General features: G+C 55.9%; 1 protein-coding gene across 1 annotated transcript in view; it reads right to left on the bottom strand.

Annotated features, from left to right (window-relative positions):
* Positions 1–16,619, bottom strand: part of DSCAML1 (DS cell adhesion molecule like 1) — a 305,318-nt gene that overhangs the window by 4,197 nt on the left and 284,502 nt on the right. Inside the window, exons 19-26 of the mRNA XM_008150117.3 lie at positions 13,492–13,631; positions 8,212–8,365; positions 5,731–5,848; positions 5,271–5,434; positions 4,873–4,971; positions 4,050–4,238; positions 3,396–3,683; positions 1,857–2,012 (exon numbers count right to left, since the gene is read on the bottom strand). Coding sequence (XP_008148339.2) covers positions 1,857–2,012; positions 3,396–3,683; positions 4,050–4,238; positions 4,873–4,971; positions 5,271–5,434; positions 5,731–5,848; positions 8,212–8,365; positions 13,492–13,631 — 1,308 coding nt within the window. The remainder of the gene's footprint in view (positions 1–1,856; positions 2,013–3,395; positions 3,684–4,049; positions 4,239–4,872; positions 4,972–5,270; positions 5,435–5,730; positions 5,849–8,211; positions 8,366–13,491; positions 13,632–16,619) is intronic.

Genomic DNA, 16,619 nt, shown 5'->3' with positions numbered 1-16,619 from the left:
TAAGGACCTCTAGAACAGTCTCAAACATGTTTTCCTTTCCTCAGGCTTTTATCTAATAGGAAGGTCCTTGCCAAGGGAGAGGGTATATAAAAGAGCTCCTTTTGGTTCCTGCAATGACTCTGATTAAACAAGGCACCAGAGCAGACTGGAAATGGGCATCGATGGTGGGTCTCTCCTTATTATCCCATGGGGAGAGGAGAGAGTGGAGGGTGCAGTAGAGGTGGTCAGTGGGAAGCCCCAGATGACTATCAACCAAGCGGCGTCACTTCCTCCGCCAGGGCATCTATCCCCTAGAAAATCCATGCATGGATTTGGAGGGCCCTGCTTTGTTTCAGGGGGCCCTTGAATAGGATTAGAACTCTCAGGGTAGAAATTGGTGAGAGAGGAGAAGCAAAGGTCCTGGTTAATCCATTAAACCCCCTGATAACTGAGAATGATCTGTCAGAGTGAATCTAGTTCCAGACATGCATCCAACTACCACCTATTCATCCATTTATTATTGATCCAAACACCTGTCCATTCATCTGTCAAACTGGTCACACACTCATCTACTCACCCATCCAACTATTCATCCATCATCCACCAATTCAACTACCAATCCATTCAACCATCAACCAATTCAACTATTTCTCCAACCATCTATTCAATTATGTATTCATCTATTTAACTATTCTCCAATCATCCATCCATCCATCCATTAATTTAACTATTTAACCATATCTTCATCTTATCATCCATCTATCCATCCAAATATACATCTATACATCCAAGTATCCTTTCAATCACCAATCTATCCAACCATCCATTCACCCATCCAACCACCTATCCATCCATCCATCCAACCATCCATCCATCCATCCATCAATCCACTCCTTCATCCATATATCTATACAACCACCAATCCATTCAACCATTTATTCAACAAACCTCTTATTCAATCATACTTACAACCATATTTCCATCTATACATCCTTCCATCCAACCATCAATCAATAATCTAACCTTCCATTCAACTATGTAACCACTCATCCAACCATCCATCCATTCATCTATTCATCCATCTGTCATCCATCCAGCAGCCATCCAACCACCCTTTGACTCACCCATCCATCATTCATCCAACTCCTAAACACCCTAGGCAGTGTCAGCCATCTCCTCTTCTGTGCTACTATTGTGCCCTGGCCTCTCACATTAGACCATTAACTCTATAAGGGCATGGGTTGTTCCTTCTTCATTCATCTTTTGATCTCCAATGTCTGCCAGATACTCAATAAATGTTTTCCAAATGAGTGGTGAACATCTATTAAGCAGCTAGTAGGTGCCAGACACTGTACAAATCGAGGTAAACCAGACCCATTCATGCCAGACTGCACTGTTAGATGTTGGGACAGGGGATGGTATTCAAAATATTTGCAAATGGCTGTGCATGGACACTGTCCAGTCAGAAATGAGTGAGGTTCTGAAGAACCCCTGCAGGCATGCTCATTAGTGGCTGGGTCCTGGGAAAGCCACAGGGGTCCTGTGTGAGAGATCGGCACATCTAGGGTGAAAGGAGCAACATCTCTGGTATTTACCAATCACCAAGGAAATTTTAAAATCTCTTAACAAGCAATGCGGCTTTCCCAGTGTGAACCTCTAAAAGTCAGCCTGGTTAGGACAGGCACAAAGTCCTAGGGGCTCAGAGAAGGGACCAGTCAGCATGAGGGGGTTTGGAAGGTCGGAGTGCCGCTCTCCTGTCCAGGGCACACGGGCACTCTCTCTCGTCCAGGGAAAGCTGTGAGCCAGTGGAAGGTGGCCAGTGGGGCTGAGGGTCAGCGCTCCTGCCCAGGAAGCCACAGGAAGGAACCGCCCCCCACCTCGCAGTCGCTTCAGCCGTTTCTCCTTCCTCTTCTTCCGTACGATGAAGAGCAGAGCCAGCCCCAGCGTGGCCAGGATGACGGGGCAGCCGATGGTGAACAGCTTCCTCACGTCGTCTCCCTCACCTTGAGCAGACTTGATGGGAGGGATGGTGCCTGGATGGGGTGAGGAAGGGCGTCAGGAGGAAGGGCGCCTCTGGAGGCCCCAGGGGTCCCTTATGAGTTGGGTGCTATGCAGATTCCCATGGGTGGGGAGCCCTGGGACCATTCTTGCTGCCCTTGTTCTCATGCTGACCTCCACTTCTTGGTGCAGAGCTCCTGCCCTCTGCTCCCCCAAATTCTGGTCCCATCAGGACAACCATGAACAGTGGGGTAGTTTTCACACTACATGTTGATATTAATGACTGCCTGAACCTGTTTCTCTTGTCAATGGAGTTCACATTCATTCCTAAAGGCTGGATGGGTGGGCTCAGATTCCCACAGCCAGCTGTGGGGTGGGGAGATGGTGAGAATCTCAGTAGAGAGAAGTCAGGGCAGTGGGATCCTGGGTTCTCTTTCCCAGATGAAGACAAAAGCTACTACGTACACTGCCTTCCCTCCCTGCCCACCCCCTTCCCCCCATGGGCAGTGTCCGCTAGCCTTGGGCGCCTGCACGGAGGCAGGAGGCAGCGATGGCTCCTGCTGACAGCCCTCGGCCGAGCCCTGTGCCTGCCTCCGAGTCCTCTCCTTCATGAAGCCTTTCCTGCCTGAGCCATCCCCGCCGCAAGGCAGACGTCGTCTACAATGTCCCTCTGAACGCAGCCTCCCGGGCACCTTTCATGTTTGCGTGTGTCAGTGTGGGTGCGCACGTGTGCATATGTGTGCGTGCATGTGCGAGGTGTCCCGTGTGGCAGACACCAGTTAGTGCTCACCGATACCCATGTGCTTGGGTGCATGTCCCAGCGAGAGCCATGCGCCTAGTCCTGGACCTCAGAGCATGACTAGGGGTCAGGAGTGTCACCTCTTGGCCCAGGACATTGAGAACTGGGGAGCCTTCTCCCTCTCTCTCTGGTTATCTTGGAGGCCACAGTTCAAGATGACAGAGCTAAAAGCTGGTGGCCAGCCGGCCCTCAGGAGACTGTATGAGCGCAAGAAACACCTCCACTGGACTTAGCCCAGAGCGTGCAAATGTCTGCTCCTGCAGCGAGGCCCCCTCCTGCCTCCTATACCGAGTCAGTAGCGGGTCTCAGGGCAGGGCCTCCACCGCTCCCCCGGCCCCCCCCGCCCCCCCGGCCCCCCCCGCCTCTGAAGCAATGGCCAGCAAGGCTCCGGCCTTCGGAGGCCCCAGTGTCCTGACCTGTTTGTCTACCTGTCCCTCATGCACCCGCTGCTTCCCGCCTGCCTGCCAGTGCACGGCTGCCTTTGCCGGAACCCACCTGTCAGCCTTTCTCCTGACCACAGTCCTGCTGATTTTCCTCTTTGTTAGTTTCTCTCTCTGGCAGCTACCCTGGCAACCCCCGGCGCCAGCATCTGTGCTGTTCCCTCCCCTTCCCGACTCACTGCCATCGTAGTCCAGGGTGGCAAACTGGGCCGTCTCGTTGCCGCAGCCAGCGCTGTTGCAGGCCCTCATGCGGAGCTCGTACCACGTGGCCTCGCGCAGTTCGGTCAGAAACACCTCCCCGGAGGTGTTGGCCCGGAGGCCCTGCCAGGCCCAGGTGCCCTTGGGCCGGAACTCCAGCGCGACGGCCGTGATGGGGCAGCCCCCGTTGCTCCAGCCCTGCAGGTTCAGCCGCGCGTGCGTGGAGTTGATGTGGGTGAAGAGATGCTGGTCTTTGCTGAAGGAGGGCTCTGGGGGCCAGAGGCAAGAGGGGTCAGAGGGCCTGGGAGCGGAGGGAGTCCTGCATCTGGGCTGCCCAAGGTCCCCGGGGGCGCGGGGACGGCAGCGGCTCCGGGGGCAGTGGGTGGCACAGGTGGCAGTGAGAGGCCCCGGGAAGAGGAGGGGGAGAGGAGGGAAGGATGGAGAGAAGCCTCGGCAAAGCGGGGAGCTGCAGGCAGAGGAAGAGAGGTGCAAGCACCTGCCGCCCTCGTGGGGCAGGGGACCGTGTTTCCTACTGGGATTCGCCGGGCGCCGAGCTGATGGGAGCGAGGCTGCGTCTCCCTGCAGCGCCCCGCCTCCCCGCGCCCCCCTGCCCCAGCCGTGCCGCCAGGCCTCACCCCGCCCGTGGGTCTTGGCCTCGATGATCTCGCTGATGCGCCCGGAGCCCACGCTGTTCTTGGCCGCCAGCTTCACCTTGTACCACGTGCCGCACTTGAGACTGTCCAGCTTGAAGGCCCGCTCGCCGGAGCTGATGAACACGTCCTTCCACTCCTCGCTGTTGTCCACCGAGTACTGCAGCACGAAGCCTGCGGGGAGTCCGCCTGGCTCAGGGCGAGGTGCTGGCCAGGGCACTGGCATCGCGGGGGCCGGGCTCCAGGAAAGGGGGGCTCTGCTCATGGGGAGGGGCTGATGCACTTTAGAGGCAAACCTGGGAGGCCTTGAGTGAGTTTGACTGCTCTCTCTGCAGCTCTCATGTTGGGGTTGAGAGGCCAAGTGGGGTGGGTGGGGGGGTGGGCAGAAAAGCAGGCTGCGAGGCTTCCGAGGGGCCCCGCTTAGACCCTGTGCTGCACGTGTGGCCGTGGCAGCGGCGGCCACCGGCGCCTGCTGGGCCTGCAGCGCTCAGCCCACCCAGCCCCGAGTCAGGTCTTCTTGCAGGACCTGGTGAGTCACCGCGGGCTCAGGGTTGAGAAGCTCTCATCCAGTGGCTCATCCACTCGGCAGACGTAGAAACCGGGGCGCAGAGAAGAGGAGACTTCCCCGGGTTTGCACAGCTCTCCGGGGCTAAAGCCCAGGGGCCTGGCCGGGGTCTCCTCCTCCCCCCACTCCCGGTCACTCCCTGAGCATGGCCGGCACAAGTGGTGGGAGTGGGGGAAGCCCTTCCCTCACCCCTGTGCCCAGGTTCCCTCCCTTGGGTGCCCTCCTCAGTCAGACCCCTCTCACCTCGGATGGAGCTGCCCCCATTGTCCCCTGGAATCCAGGTCAGGGTGATGGAGGAGGCGGAGGTTTTGGAGACGGTGAGGCGGGGCTGGTCCGGGGGCACTGTGGGGAAAGCCACAGCCCTCAGCACAGGCCGACTTCTGACGATGGGGAACGGGGGATCCCGATGGGGAGGAGGGTGAGGGCCTGGCTTCCCCACCCCTGGGTGCACCCCACCCCCTGGGTGCACCCCACACCTGCTCCTTCTCCCTACGGCACCTGCTTCCCTGAGGGTCGCTTTCCCGGGGGCAGAGGGGGGAGGCTGATCTTTCTCTTCCATTCGACAGCCCGCTCTCTCACACGATGGGATTTCCAGCGCTTCTCCATCCCCGCCCGCCCGGGCGCCGCCTCACGGGTCTCACCTTGCACGAGCAGGTTGACGATGATGGTGTCAAAGCCGCCGGTGTTGGTGGCCGTGCAGGTGTAGTAGCCCGAGTCCTCCGCCTTGACCGCGCGCAGCAGCAGCGTGCCGTTGGCGTGGATGAGCCGGTGGCCGTCCATGGACGCGGGGATGGCCGAGTCCTCGCTGTGGGGGATGGGTTATGGCACACACCCCTCCCCCGGGCCTCCCCCGGGTCTGCGCGCAGACAGAGCTGGGAGCAGGAGGCGGCTTGCTAGGAGGCGGCTTGCTAGGGGTGCCTGATTCGTGGGGCTTAACTTAGGGCTTCGGGGGCTCTCTAGTAACCTTGGCCTTTGGACCATCTGGGGAGGGAGATGCTGAACTCCCAGCAGAGAGGAGTGGGGAGGCCAGGCCTGGCCTGAGATGGTCCTTCTACGGGGCTCCTCTCTGGGGTCACCCAGCCTTCCGGGCCCCGCACACACCTGTCCTTGGTCCACTTCACAGCCGGGGCCGGATCGCCCACCGAATTGCAGGGCAGCCGGACGTCTCTCATCCAGGGTGTGGTCACGGTGCCCCCGAAGGAGATGATCTTTGCTGGGGCTACAAAGAAGAGAGGATGAGGGCCACCCCACTTCTACACCCTTTCTCAGGGCTCCCCAAATTTCACAGAAAGTCCTTCCTCTCCCACCTGACCTGAACCTTGGACTTGGGGTCGGGGTGGGTGCAGGGAACGGCAGCTGGGAGTCTTGATTCCACAGCATGGATCAGTGCTGTTATGGGTCAGCTACCACCTGAGGCCGAGGAGCCACACGACGGACGCAATGCGTCCCCTCAGCGGCTGACTGTCCAAGAGGGAGACAGGCCTTTACCAGTCATTACAGGGGAAGCCGCTGCGGCCAGGTCGGTACAGGTCCTCACGGGCCCAGAGGAGGCGGCGTGAGGCCGAGGGAGGAGCCAGGAGCCAGGACCAGACCTGCCAGGACCTGGGGTGCGACTGGAAGGGCAGGTGAGGTGACTGCTGGGTCCAGCTGGGCCAGCTTGGGGGTGGGAGTGTCCTCATGGAGACAAGGCTCTCAGAAGAAAGAATGGGGGTGCAGGAGAGATGGGGAGGAAGAGTGGGGGTGCAGGAGAGATTGGGAGAGTGGGGGTGCAGGAGAGATGGGGAGAGTGGGGGTGCAGGAGACATGGGGAGGGAGAGTGGGGGTGCGGGAGAGATGGGAGGAGCGGGGGCTCAGTGAGAGGTGGTCCTGGCAGGAACCTCAGGCCGCCAGGCCCACAGACAGGGCTTTCAATGAACCAGCGGCCGCAGTGCCTCTGAGCAGAGGGGCCTTCTCAGCCAGGGCTCCTGGGGACGGCAGGTCTGGGTCAGGAGGCCTATGCAGGGCTGTGGTGCAGGACCCGAGGCTCCGCCCTGGGCGGGCAGCACCGATCCTTGGCGGGAGGGAGGGTCTGGGGGCAGCTGAGAAGGAAAGGGGCGCTTGGGTGGGGAGGACGCCGGGAGGCAGGAAAGACTTGGATGGAGCCGAGGGGCCCCGGTTATGGCTTCTGTTGGGCCCCAGAGCGGTCCTGGGGGCCTGGGGAGAGCGCCAGGTTGCTGGAGGCTGGGTTCTGGCCCGGGCTCCACCATCCGGCCCCCCGCGTGGCCGGGGCTGGCCTTGAACTGCCTGGCCCTCGGGGCAAGTGTGGCGGCTCGGTGCACAGCTTGTCCCTCCTGCCTCACAGGCTGCTGCGAGGACAGGACAGGAGGATGTGTGTGTTTTGGGAAGGACAGAGTCCCCGGGATGTGACATTCCACACCCACAGGGGAAGGGGTCAGCCTTCTGCCGAGACACTCAGCCCCTCAGACCCTGTGCCAGGCCAGTGCCCGCTGCCTGGGGACACTCTAACTCTCAGCCATTTCCCCCAGAAGGAGATGCGTTTAGGAGAAGGCGGTGGTAGTGTGGCCGGGAAGAAGGGTCAGGGGAGGGTAGAGACGCTGAGCCACGTGCACATGCCCCAGGGTGGAGCCAGCAGGACCAGCCCACCGGTCACGGCCGCCTCCCAGGCCGGGCGCCCCTGCGTGTGCTCAGCTGGAAATGGGATGCCAAGTTCACTGGCAGGGCGGGGGCCGGCCCACTGCGGGCCCAGGCGTGTGAGCTGACTCCGAGCCTGTGTCAGGGGAGGGCTGATGCCTCCTGAGTCCCAGCTAAAGTCCCCTTCCTCCAACCCCACCCGAGTGCTGGTCCTGGGCCCTGGGCTAGAGGTCAGGTGGCCGTGGGGGAGGCAGGGCCGGCAGGGAGGGCCTAGGGAAGCCCAGCATCAAACAGTGAACCGGAGTCAGAGGCTGTGCCCACGCCCCCGCCTCAGGGTTGGCACAGAGGCAGCCTTGCAGCGCTGTGTGGCCGCCTCTGAATCGATCTGGGGCTGTGGCCTCAGGACCCTCATACCCTGTAAGGGGTTCAGTGGGCGCTCCTGAAGGCCAAGCACAGGCTGAGTCACCCCGTGTGGCTTCTCCCCAGAGCCATACGCACTCGGTGTGACTTCTGACCGAGCGAACCAGCCAGCGGGGTGGCCCCCTGTGTGTGAGGCGTCCAGGCTCAGGGCGAGGGCCCTGCTCTGGGCAGGCAGGGACCCTGCCTCAGCCCCTCTGAGGAGCTGGGCACTGGGACAAAGGGTCTGTTGGGGCTGCAAGGGGCTACCTCCCCCTCTCTAACCCCAGAGTAGAGTGTGAAGTGGGCGGCCGGGTGCTCCGTGCCCCGCCCCCCCCCCAGCCCCTAGGCACCAGAGCAGCCTCAAGCCTGTTGTGAGGCTCTCTGGGCAGCAGGGGGCAGCAGAGGCCCAGTCTTGGTGGATGCAGGAGGGAGGCAGTGGACCAGCCCCTCAGACAGGGTGGAGGGAGACAGCCCCTATTTGTGCAGAACCAGAATTCCAGAAAAGAGCGTCTGGAAGCTTCTGTCCCTCTGGCCCAGCCCCAGGCTGCTCACCCTTGCCGGCGGGCTCAACAACGACCTTCTCACTGCTGTTGCCCCGGCCGGCAGAGGTCACGGCCGCCACCCACAGCAGGTACTGCTGCCCTCGGTTCAGATGGGCGATCCGGTAGAAGAGCTGCTCCGGACTCGTCTCATACTCGCTGGGAGCCTGTGGGGCGGAGGCGAAGACGTCCTGAGAACCCAGGCCCTAGGGCCTCCAGCCCCCAGCCCTAGCCTTGCCGTGGGGCCCTGGGCTCAGAGGCGCGGGCTCGGGCAGTGCAAGGGGAGGCACATCCCGCCTCCTTGGCCCTGGACGTGGCTCTGGAGCTGCTGGCTGCTCTGGGGCTGCTGGGTCAGCCTCAGGTGCCACCGATCATCCCTGGCTGGCAGCTGTGGCTCCAAGGCCAGGGGTGTGTGTGTTCTGGTTGAAAGCTGGAGGGAGTGGGGAGAGGGGAATAGAGGAGGGAGGGTCCCAGCGAAAGCTTGAGAAAGGGAGTTTCTGGAAGAAGCTACATTACCGTGCGTGACTCCCCCAGCCTGTCCGCACACGAGCCCCCTCCCCCCCCCCCCCCCCCCCCCGCCCTAATCACCAGCCGCCGTCCGTCCGTCCGGCGAAGGGGTTAGGCGAGGGGGCGGCGAGGGCCGGAAGCTCCCGGGCAGCACTTTATTAATGGTTATCAGCGCGGAGCCTGGCTATAGCTGTAGGTTCTATAAATCTATAGGCTTTTTTTAACCAAATGACAGTTTTGACAAGTTGCCAACAAAACAATATCAGATCCCAGTGGTTTTACCAGTTGCTTTGATGAAAAGATTATGTTACCGTGGAAACCAGAGGCTCAGATATTGAAATGAATTTGAGCAGGAGCTTTTGATAAGCGCTAGTTTGCAGCCCTCCTGGCAGCCTCTTCCTGGCGCAGGCGGGATGGGCTGGCTTTCATTTTATGTTATTTTTTGGTCGGCTGCAGGGAAGGGGGAGGAGGACGGCACGAGAGCCTCTTTGAAATCAGGGCGGAAGTCTAGGGAGGGGGAGCCCCCGGAACAGATGGGGGGCCCTGAGGCCAGAGGGAGCTAATAATTAGTTATCTCTGCAGTCACAGGATCGTGCCCACATATGTGCACATGCGCACTCAGACACACAGACATGTAGGTGCTTTCATCACATGCGAGGGGCAGACCTCCACACTCTCTCAGAGGCCCGTTCTCTGTGCCCCCTGGTAGGCTGAGGGGCCCCATGGCTTACACCAGGAGAAAATGTTTTTGGCCCCAGGCTGTATGCAGGGAAGCGCTAAGGAGAAGGCACAGGCATTCTGCATTGACGGAGATCTCCCTGGCCAACTCCTCCCCGCTCCCCCATGGAGCTGGCGGTGAAGCCAGGAGGTCCCTGCTGGGGGAAGGTGCAGAGCCACCTGGGCCCTGGTCGTGGGGGGACTGTGTGCATATCTGGAGTTCATGTCCGTGCATGAGGTAGGTGGGTAGTGGCTTTAACACCTGCCTGCCCTTCTCACTAGACATATGACTCCAAGTGTCTCTTAGGGTTCCTGGGCCTCAGTTTTCTCTGCTGCAAATGAAGAAAGCAATTCCGCTCTGCCTGCTCTGTGTGGTTACAGTGTGTGTGTGTGTGTGTGTGTGTGTGTGAAGAGAAGTTGAGTGTAGCTGCTTGTGCGTGTGAGTGTGGGGAAGGAAAGGTTTGGCTTCCTCTTGAAGGCATTAGCATCTTACCCAGCACACTTCCTTTTACTCTAGTCTCCCCAAGAACCTGCTGAAATATCTTAAAATCACACACAACCATACTCCCAAGTAAAGTTCCAGTGGATCAAAGGTTAAATAAAACAAGTAAGCCCGGCTGGTGTGGCTCAGTGGTTGACCTATGAACCAGGAGGTCGCTGGTTTGATTCCCAGTCAGAGCACATGCCCGGGTTGTGGGCTCAGTCCCCAGTAGGGGGAATGCAGGAGGCAGCCGGTCAAAATGATTCTCTCCCATCATTGATGTTTCTATCTCTCTCTCCCTTTCCCTTCCTCTCTTAAGTCAATACAAAAGAAGAAACTATAGGTTATCTGTCTTTTAATTACAAAAGTAAAGGCAAAATTATAAATGGAAATGGTTTATAAATTTGAATTATATGAAAAGAAAACCTAATATATAAGTTTTTATACCAAAAATAGAATCAAAGGCAAGCAAAACTGGCAAACACTTGCAACCTGTATAATAAAAAAATGCTTATTATCCTTAATATGCAAAGAGTATTCACAAATCAATAAGAAAAAGAACACATGAGCCATGTAAATAAAAAATGAACAAGGGACATGAATTGACAAAGATGAAAGCAACAACAACAACCCCAGTAAAAACATGTAACAATAATCAACCTAACTAGTAATTAAAGAAAAAAAAAACTTAAAGTAGAAAAACTTAAAAAAATCCAACTGGCAAAGATGAAAAGTATATAATACTTTGGATTAACATGGACACAAGGAACAAGTATGCACTTGTCATGCTAGTGGAAGCACAAATGGGTGAAAACTTTCTGAAGGGTAATTTGCAAATGTCTATGCAAACTTTAAGAATATTCCTACAGAAATTTACTGTAAGAAATAATAAATCATGTGCATAGAGACATTTCTGAAGAATGCTCAATGAAGCATTATTTATAATGGTGAAAATTTGAAAATAGATTAATATAGAATAATGGAAGGACTGGTTAAATAGATTATGTACAAACATGCATTCAAGATCATATTTAAAAAATATTTGATGGTGTTGGAAAGTACCCACTATATTATATAAAAAACCATATGATCTCCCTAATATGGGGAATCTAATGAACAAAATAAACTGACTAACAAAATAGAACCAGAGGCATGGACACATGGACTAGATGGACAGATGTCAGAGGCAGGGGCGGGGGACTGGATAAAAAAAGGTGAAGACATTAGCCAAAGAGCTAATGGACACAGCCTGTAGGGGCCACTCAGAGGTAGGCAAAGCGGGGGGAGGGGAGGGGGCATCTGTAATAGTGTCAACAATACAACAAAAGAAAGAAAGTATATATTGATTTCAGAGAGGAAGGGAGAGGGAGAGAGATACAAACATTAATAATGAGAGAGAATCAGGCATCAGCTGCCTCCTGCATGCCTCTCACTGGGGATTGAGCCCACAACCCGAGCATGTGCCCTGACTGGGAATGGAACAGTGACCTCCTGGTTCATAGGTCAATGCTCAACCACTGAGCCATGCCGGTCGGGCTTATTTTAATGAAACACACACACACACACACACACACACACACACACACACACACACCCCTAAAACCCACAATATATGTACAGATCAAATACCGGAAGGCTGAATACCAAAACATTGCCAATGCTTCTCTTTAGGGAATAAGAGTATAAGTAATTTTTGCTTTCCTTTCTTTTATATTTACAGAATTTTCCACAATAAATTTCATTATTTTGATAATCAGAGAAAAACAACAAATGTTTTAAAGTGCTGGGTAAAATTTCCAACAGGACTCAATGCAGCTCGGCTGTCTCCAGGCGTAACTTGCGGGGAGCCAACACCATATGTAGTTTCCACGTCTGTTCTAGGGTTGCACACACACATGCTCATACACTTCGACTCACGTGTATCTGTCTCCAACCCACACGCACACCCACCGCTCTGCACGCCACACACACACAGGCGAGCCCTGCCCCGCGCTCCCCCCCCCCCCCCCCGAGCCCTTTCGGAAATGACTCTGTCATGCAGGTATTTGGAGTTCGGGGGCTAGGTCCCCAGGTCCCTACCCCGAAATGTGGCTGAAGTTCTCCTCACACTAGCGCACCGGCCCTTGCGTGACACTGTCCGATGGGAAATCTTCCCACGGGAGGAGGTTCCTACACGCTCAGGCCACGAAGAGGCCCGGCCTCAGCAGCAGGAGGAAGGTATGGGGAGCAGCAGCCCTTCTCTGGGTCCGGGGAGCGGGGTCCCCAGCTGGTGGAGGGGGCTCCTCAAGCCCACGCTAGTGAGGAGGCTGGGCTCCTGGGTCCCCATCCCTTGGAAAGACTTCGTCAGCCGAGGAGGAAACACCGCCCCAGCAGACACCCGAGCTGGAGCGCCCGGCTGTGTGCTTTTCATGACAGTGATGTCCAGGCACAGTGTGTGGCAGCTCGGACCCAAAGACGAAAAAGATGTGCCCTTGTCCTCACGGACCCCGCAGACTAGTGCGAGAGACACGCGTGGGCAGCGAACTGCCCTCCAGCCACCCAGCGTATGACAGAGGGAGGACGCCGCAGGAGGCAGCAGCGGGCAGGGGTGTGGTGCTGTGGAAAGGCATTGTGGGCGCCCAGATATGACAAGCTTAGTGTGAGGAGAGCCTGGAGTGTGTGTGGAAGGGTGGTGGGGGGGGGGGCAGAAGACATCGGCTGGGAAATTGGCACAACCACCACCCATGGCAGGGTGTTCCCAGCCCACCACCCGCAGGCCCCATGACCCAGCAATTCCGCTCCTAGGGACGCGCCCCACAGGGACCATGAGCACCAGAGACACGCACAAGGACGTCCACGGCAGCACCGTTTGTCTCAGCTCCGAGCTGGAAGCTACCCAAATGCCCATCGATGGATAACAGCTTTAACATGTGCGCACAACAGAAACTGCACGGATGTGGGAGTGAACTGTCCGGGGCCACACACAACCATGTGGGTGAAATTCACAAATTCAAAACGCCATCTAGTAAAAGAAGCCGGACAGACGGCATGGAAAGGCAACACCAAGCGGAAGCCGGGACAGCGGTTTCCCTGCCGGGAGGGTGGGGACCGAGAGGGCACCAGGAGGCCTTCTGGGTGCTGTGCTGTCCCATCCCCGCCCTGGGAGGGGCCTGCCCGGTGTGCCCCGCCCTGGGAGGGGCCTGCCCGGTGTGCCCTGTGAGAGTGAAGAGCACCCCCTTTTAGAGACATGGACCAGCCAGTGCCCAGGCCTCCAGCTCTGGGGCCTGCTCGCGGTGTTCTTGGTCAGTCAGACCAGAAGGGCCTCAGCCGGGCCTCCCTCTCGGGCCCGCCTGGTCGTGACCCCTGACTCGAAGGAGCCTCCAGGGCTTGGGAAAACCTTGCCACCCCTGGAGCAGAGGACTGACTCCAGATGGACACTGGGTAAGGCTTCGGCCACGCTCGTGTGACAAGTGCCCATTCCTATCCCTGAATCCGGGTAGGAACACAGACATACACAGACATCCCCAGGGTTTGGCCTGGAAGCCAGCTGACCCACAGGGACGCTTTTCTTCCTCTCACCCCTCACCCTTCAGCCCTGGGCCCGCTTACCGGCTGGCCAGACCCGGGGCTGGAGCAGAAGATGGTGTACTTGCGGATCACCCCATTCGGCTTGGCAGGGGGCAGCCAGGACACCACCACGCTGCTGGCAGACGAAGGTACGGCTTTGATGCCCGCGGGGGGACCTGGAACTGAGCAGGGAGAAGACGGGGTCAGTTTAGAGAAAGAAGCACAGCCTTTGGGAAAGAATGACAAGGTGGGGAGAGTGAGGCAGATCAATCTGGGAGAGCTTCTTGGAGGCGGTGTCCTTGAGCTATGGTTTACAGGGGGAGGTTCCAGCTTGGCAAACTGGTGGGAGAAGAAAGGTGATCATTTTGGGCATGTAACCAAGTCTCTGAGATAAAGGCACTGGGGTGGCCAGCACCAGAGCTGTTTGGCTAGAGCCAAGGATTTAGGACTCGCAGGGGAGAAATAAAACCCACGAGGAATTCATCTTGATCCCTATGACCCTAATCTGCTCCCCGCCCCAATGCTCTACTGATTAATAACGTGTATTTAGGCCAAACAAATGCACTGGGCGCTTTGCCTTTCCTGGCCTCTGAGCCACGTGAAGCCAGGGGCTCCAGAGTCTCACGGAGTGGGCCTGCTCCTGAGGGTCAAGGGCTGTGGTCAGCCAGTGGATGCCTGTCTCCTGCCGTGCGCCAGGGCACTGCCTTGGCGGTGCTGGCTAGGCCCTTCCCGTTTTCAGGAGGGAGAGTCTACGTTAGAATTGGCGGGGCTCCGTGCAGGCGGGCGAGCCGGTAGAAGAGCTGCTCCGGACTCGTCTCATACTCGCTGGGAGCACGTCTAAGTGATCTCCATTCATATGGACGCCGACCTCGCCTGCCCCGCTCTGGGCCTGCCTGTTCCAGCCCATACTCTCCTTCTCCATTTCTCCCTCGGGTGGTTGTGTGCTTGTCTTCCTCCTGGGAGCTTTCACACACCTTTGCGGATAGCGACAGTATCTCACTCAACTTATTTTACCTCTCCGAGTCTCAGTTTCCCCATCTATACAATGGACATAACAACCACATTAAGGGTTTGTAGGGAGAATTCGTGTTCATTAAAATAAAGCACCTGGCATAGTGCCTGACAACTAGAAGACACTCAATAAATTACAACCATTATTATTTTTGCATTCCCTCTCAGCTTCTAGCAGCTACCTAATTTTTTTTTTTAATCTAGTAAGTGGTCAACAATTCTAGGTTAAATAGAAGAACTAGATGTAGCATCATCGCCCATACAGGCTCCGACCTCAGAAGCTGGCCTTCGTCCTCGACTCCACCCTTCCCCACGGCTGCGCCCTCCCTCCGCGCCTCGGCCCTCACGGCCCTCACGGCACCTCTGCAGTGGGGGAGCACGGGGCTCTGTGGGAGGCCGCTGGGCAGTGTGCTAACTGCACTGTGCGAATCTACCCTTTATCCTTGTGTACTCCTTCTTATCGGTTGTTGAGGGAGGTATGTTGACATCTCCCACTATGATTGTAGATTTGTTTATTCATCCTCTAGTTCTGTCAGTTTTTCCTTTTAAATATATTGAGGTTATGTTATTTGGTTCACACACATTTGGAACTGTTTTATGTGCCTAGTAAATGGCATCTTCTATCCTAACGAAGTATCCTTTTTTATTTCTAACTAGTGTCCCAGTGCACGGATTCGTGCATATTGAAAGGAAATTAATTGGAAGAAATATTTTAATATTGCTATTTGCCCTTTCTGTTAAATAGAAGTGTCAACCACATTCATGATTAACAATGACAGATCAAAACACACATGTGCGATTGGCACTAGTGAAAGCTTTATATGTATCGCACATGCGTGAGTCAATTTAGCCTTTTATAATATAGAATCAACTTGCTTAATTAGACCTGCTTTCTGATTTAGCTAAACTTTTTCCAGCCCAGTGAAGCACCCCAACTTCTCTTTCAGATAATTGTCAGCAACACAGCAGTAAATATCAACACGAAGAAGATTATTATTGTAGATCACGCAGGGAGAACAAAGGGAAAAATATTTAACTGCAGCAGTGTTTGACTATATTCTGTGCAGTGAGAAAACCTGAAGTCATTTTCAAGGTCCACCATTTCTTACTTCTTTTCGGTCAGGTCAAGTTTCTAAACTTTCTAAATCTCTGTTTTCCCACTAATGAAAAGAAAATAGGATTCTACTGAGTCTCCTACTTACTCCAGGACTTCTGTGAGGATCAAATGAGATGAGGCACGTGAAAACGCTTCACAAACATTTGGTTAAAGTATAAAATGTTTGCACCTGGCTATAAAGCAAGTCATGTTCCTGGGCTGAAGAAACTCCAAGGAGGCTAGTTGCTAGGAAGAGGAAGCCAGGTGTTGCTATGTGATGTCATTACCCAGCACCCACAGTGACTGTTTCCAGGCTGAGCTGGGTTTTGGAATTGAAATGTGCAACAATGGCATCTACATTGGGAGAGGGCAGCTGGAAGTTCTAAGTCTCTTCCATTGGCCGCATTTTGCACCATGGGGTCTTGGCAGCATTGGCTGTGATTTGGTGGGGTGTTGCTCTGGGGTGGTGGCAGGACCTGTGTTCCACTTGGGGGAAGCCGAGTGTTGGTTTGTCGGCACCAGGTCCACCCTGCCATTTGTTTTTAAATGGCCAATGCGTGTCATGGCAGCTCCTGTATTGAGCATCTGCCCCCTGGTGATCAGTGTGCATCTTATCTACCAGTCAGATGGACACATAGCCTTTTATATATACAAACTAGAGGCCTGGTGCACAAAATTCATACACTGGTGGGAGGGGGGTTGGGGAGGGGTTCCTCAGACCGGCCTGCACCCTCTCAAAATCCGGGACCCCTCAGGGGATGTCCAACTGCTGGTTTAGGACCGATCCCGATGTGGTTCAGGCCTAAACCGGCAGTCGGATATCCCTCTTGCAATCTGGGACTGCTGGCCCCTAACTGCTCACCTGCCTGCCTGATTGCCCCTAACCCCTCTGCCTGCATGCCTGATCGCCCCTAAGCACTCTGCCTGCCTGCCTGATTGCTCCTAACCACTTGCTGGGGGCGGCTGGCCATGGTGAGGGGCCGTGGTCATTCTGGTAGTTTATTATAAGGGATAACTCTTTTTGCCTTATGGCCTACTATGTCTGATATTAATATTCCAGTTT

Source organism: Eptesicus fuscus, chromosome 13 (genome assembly GCF_027574615.1).
Source record: "Eptesicus fuscus isolate TK198812 chromosome 13, DD_ASM_mEF_20220401, whole genome shotgun sequence".
NCBI lineage: Eukaryota > Metazoa > Chordata > Mammalia > Chiroptera > Vespertilionidae > Eptesicus > Eptesicus fuscus.
This window is presented reverse-complemented; position numbering and strand designations above follow the sequence as displayed.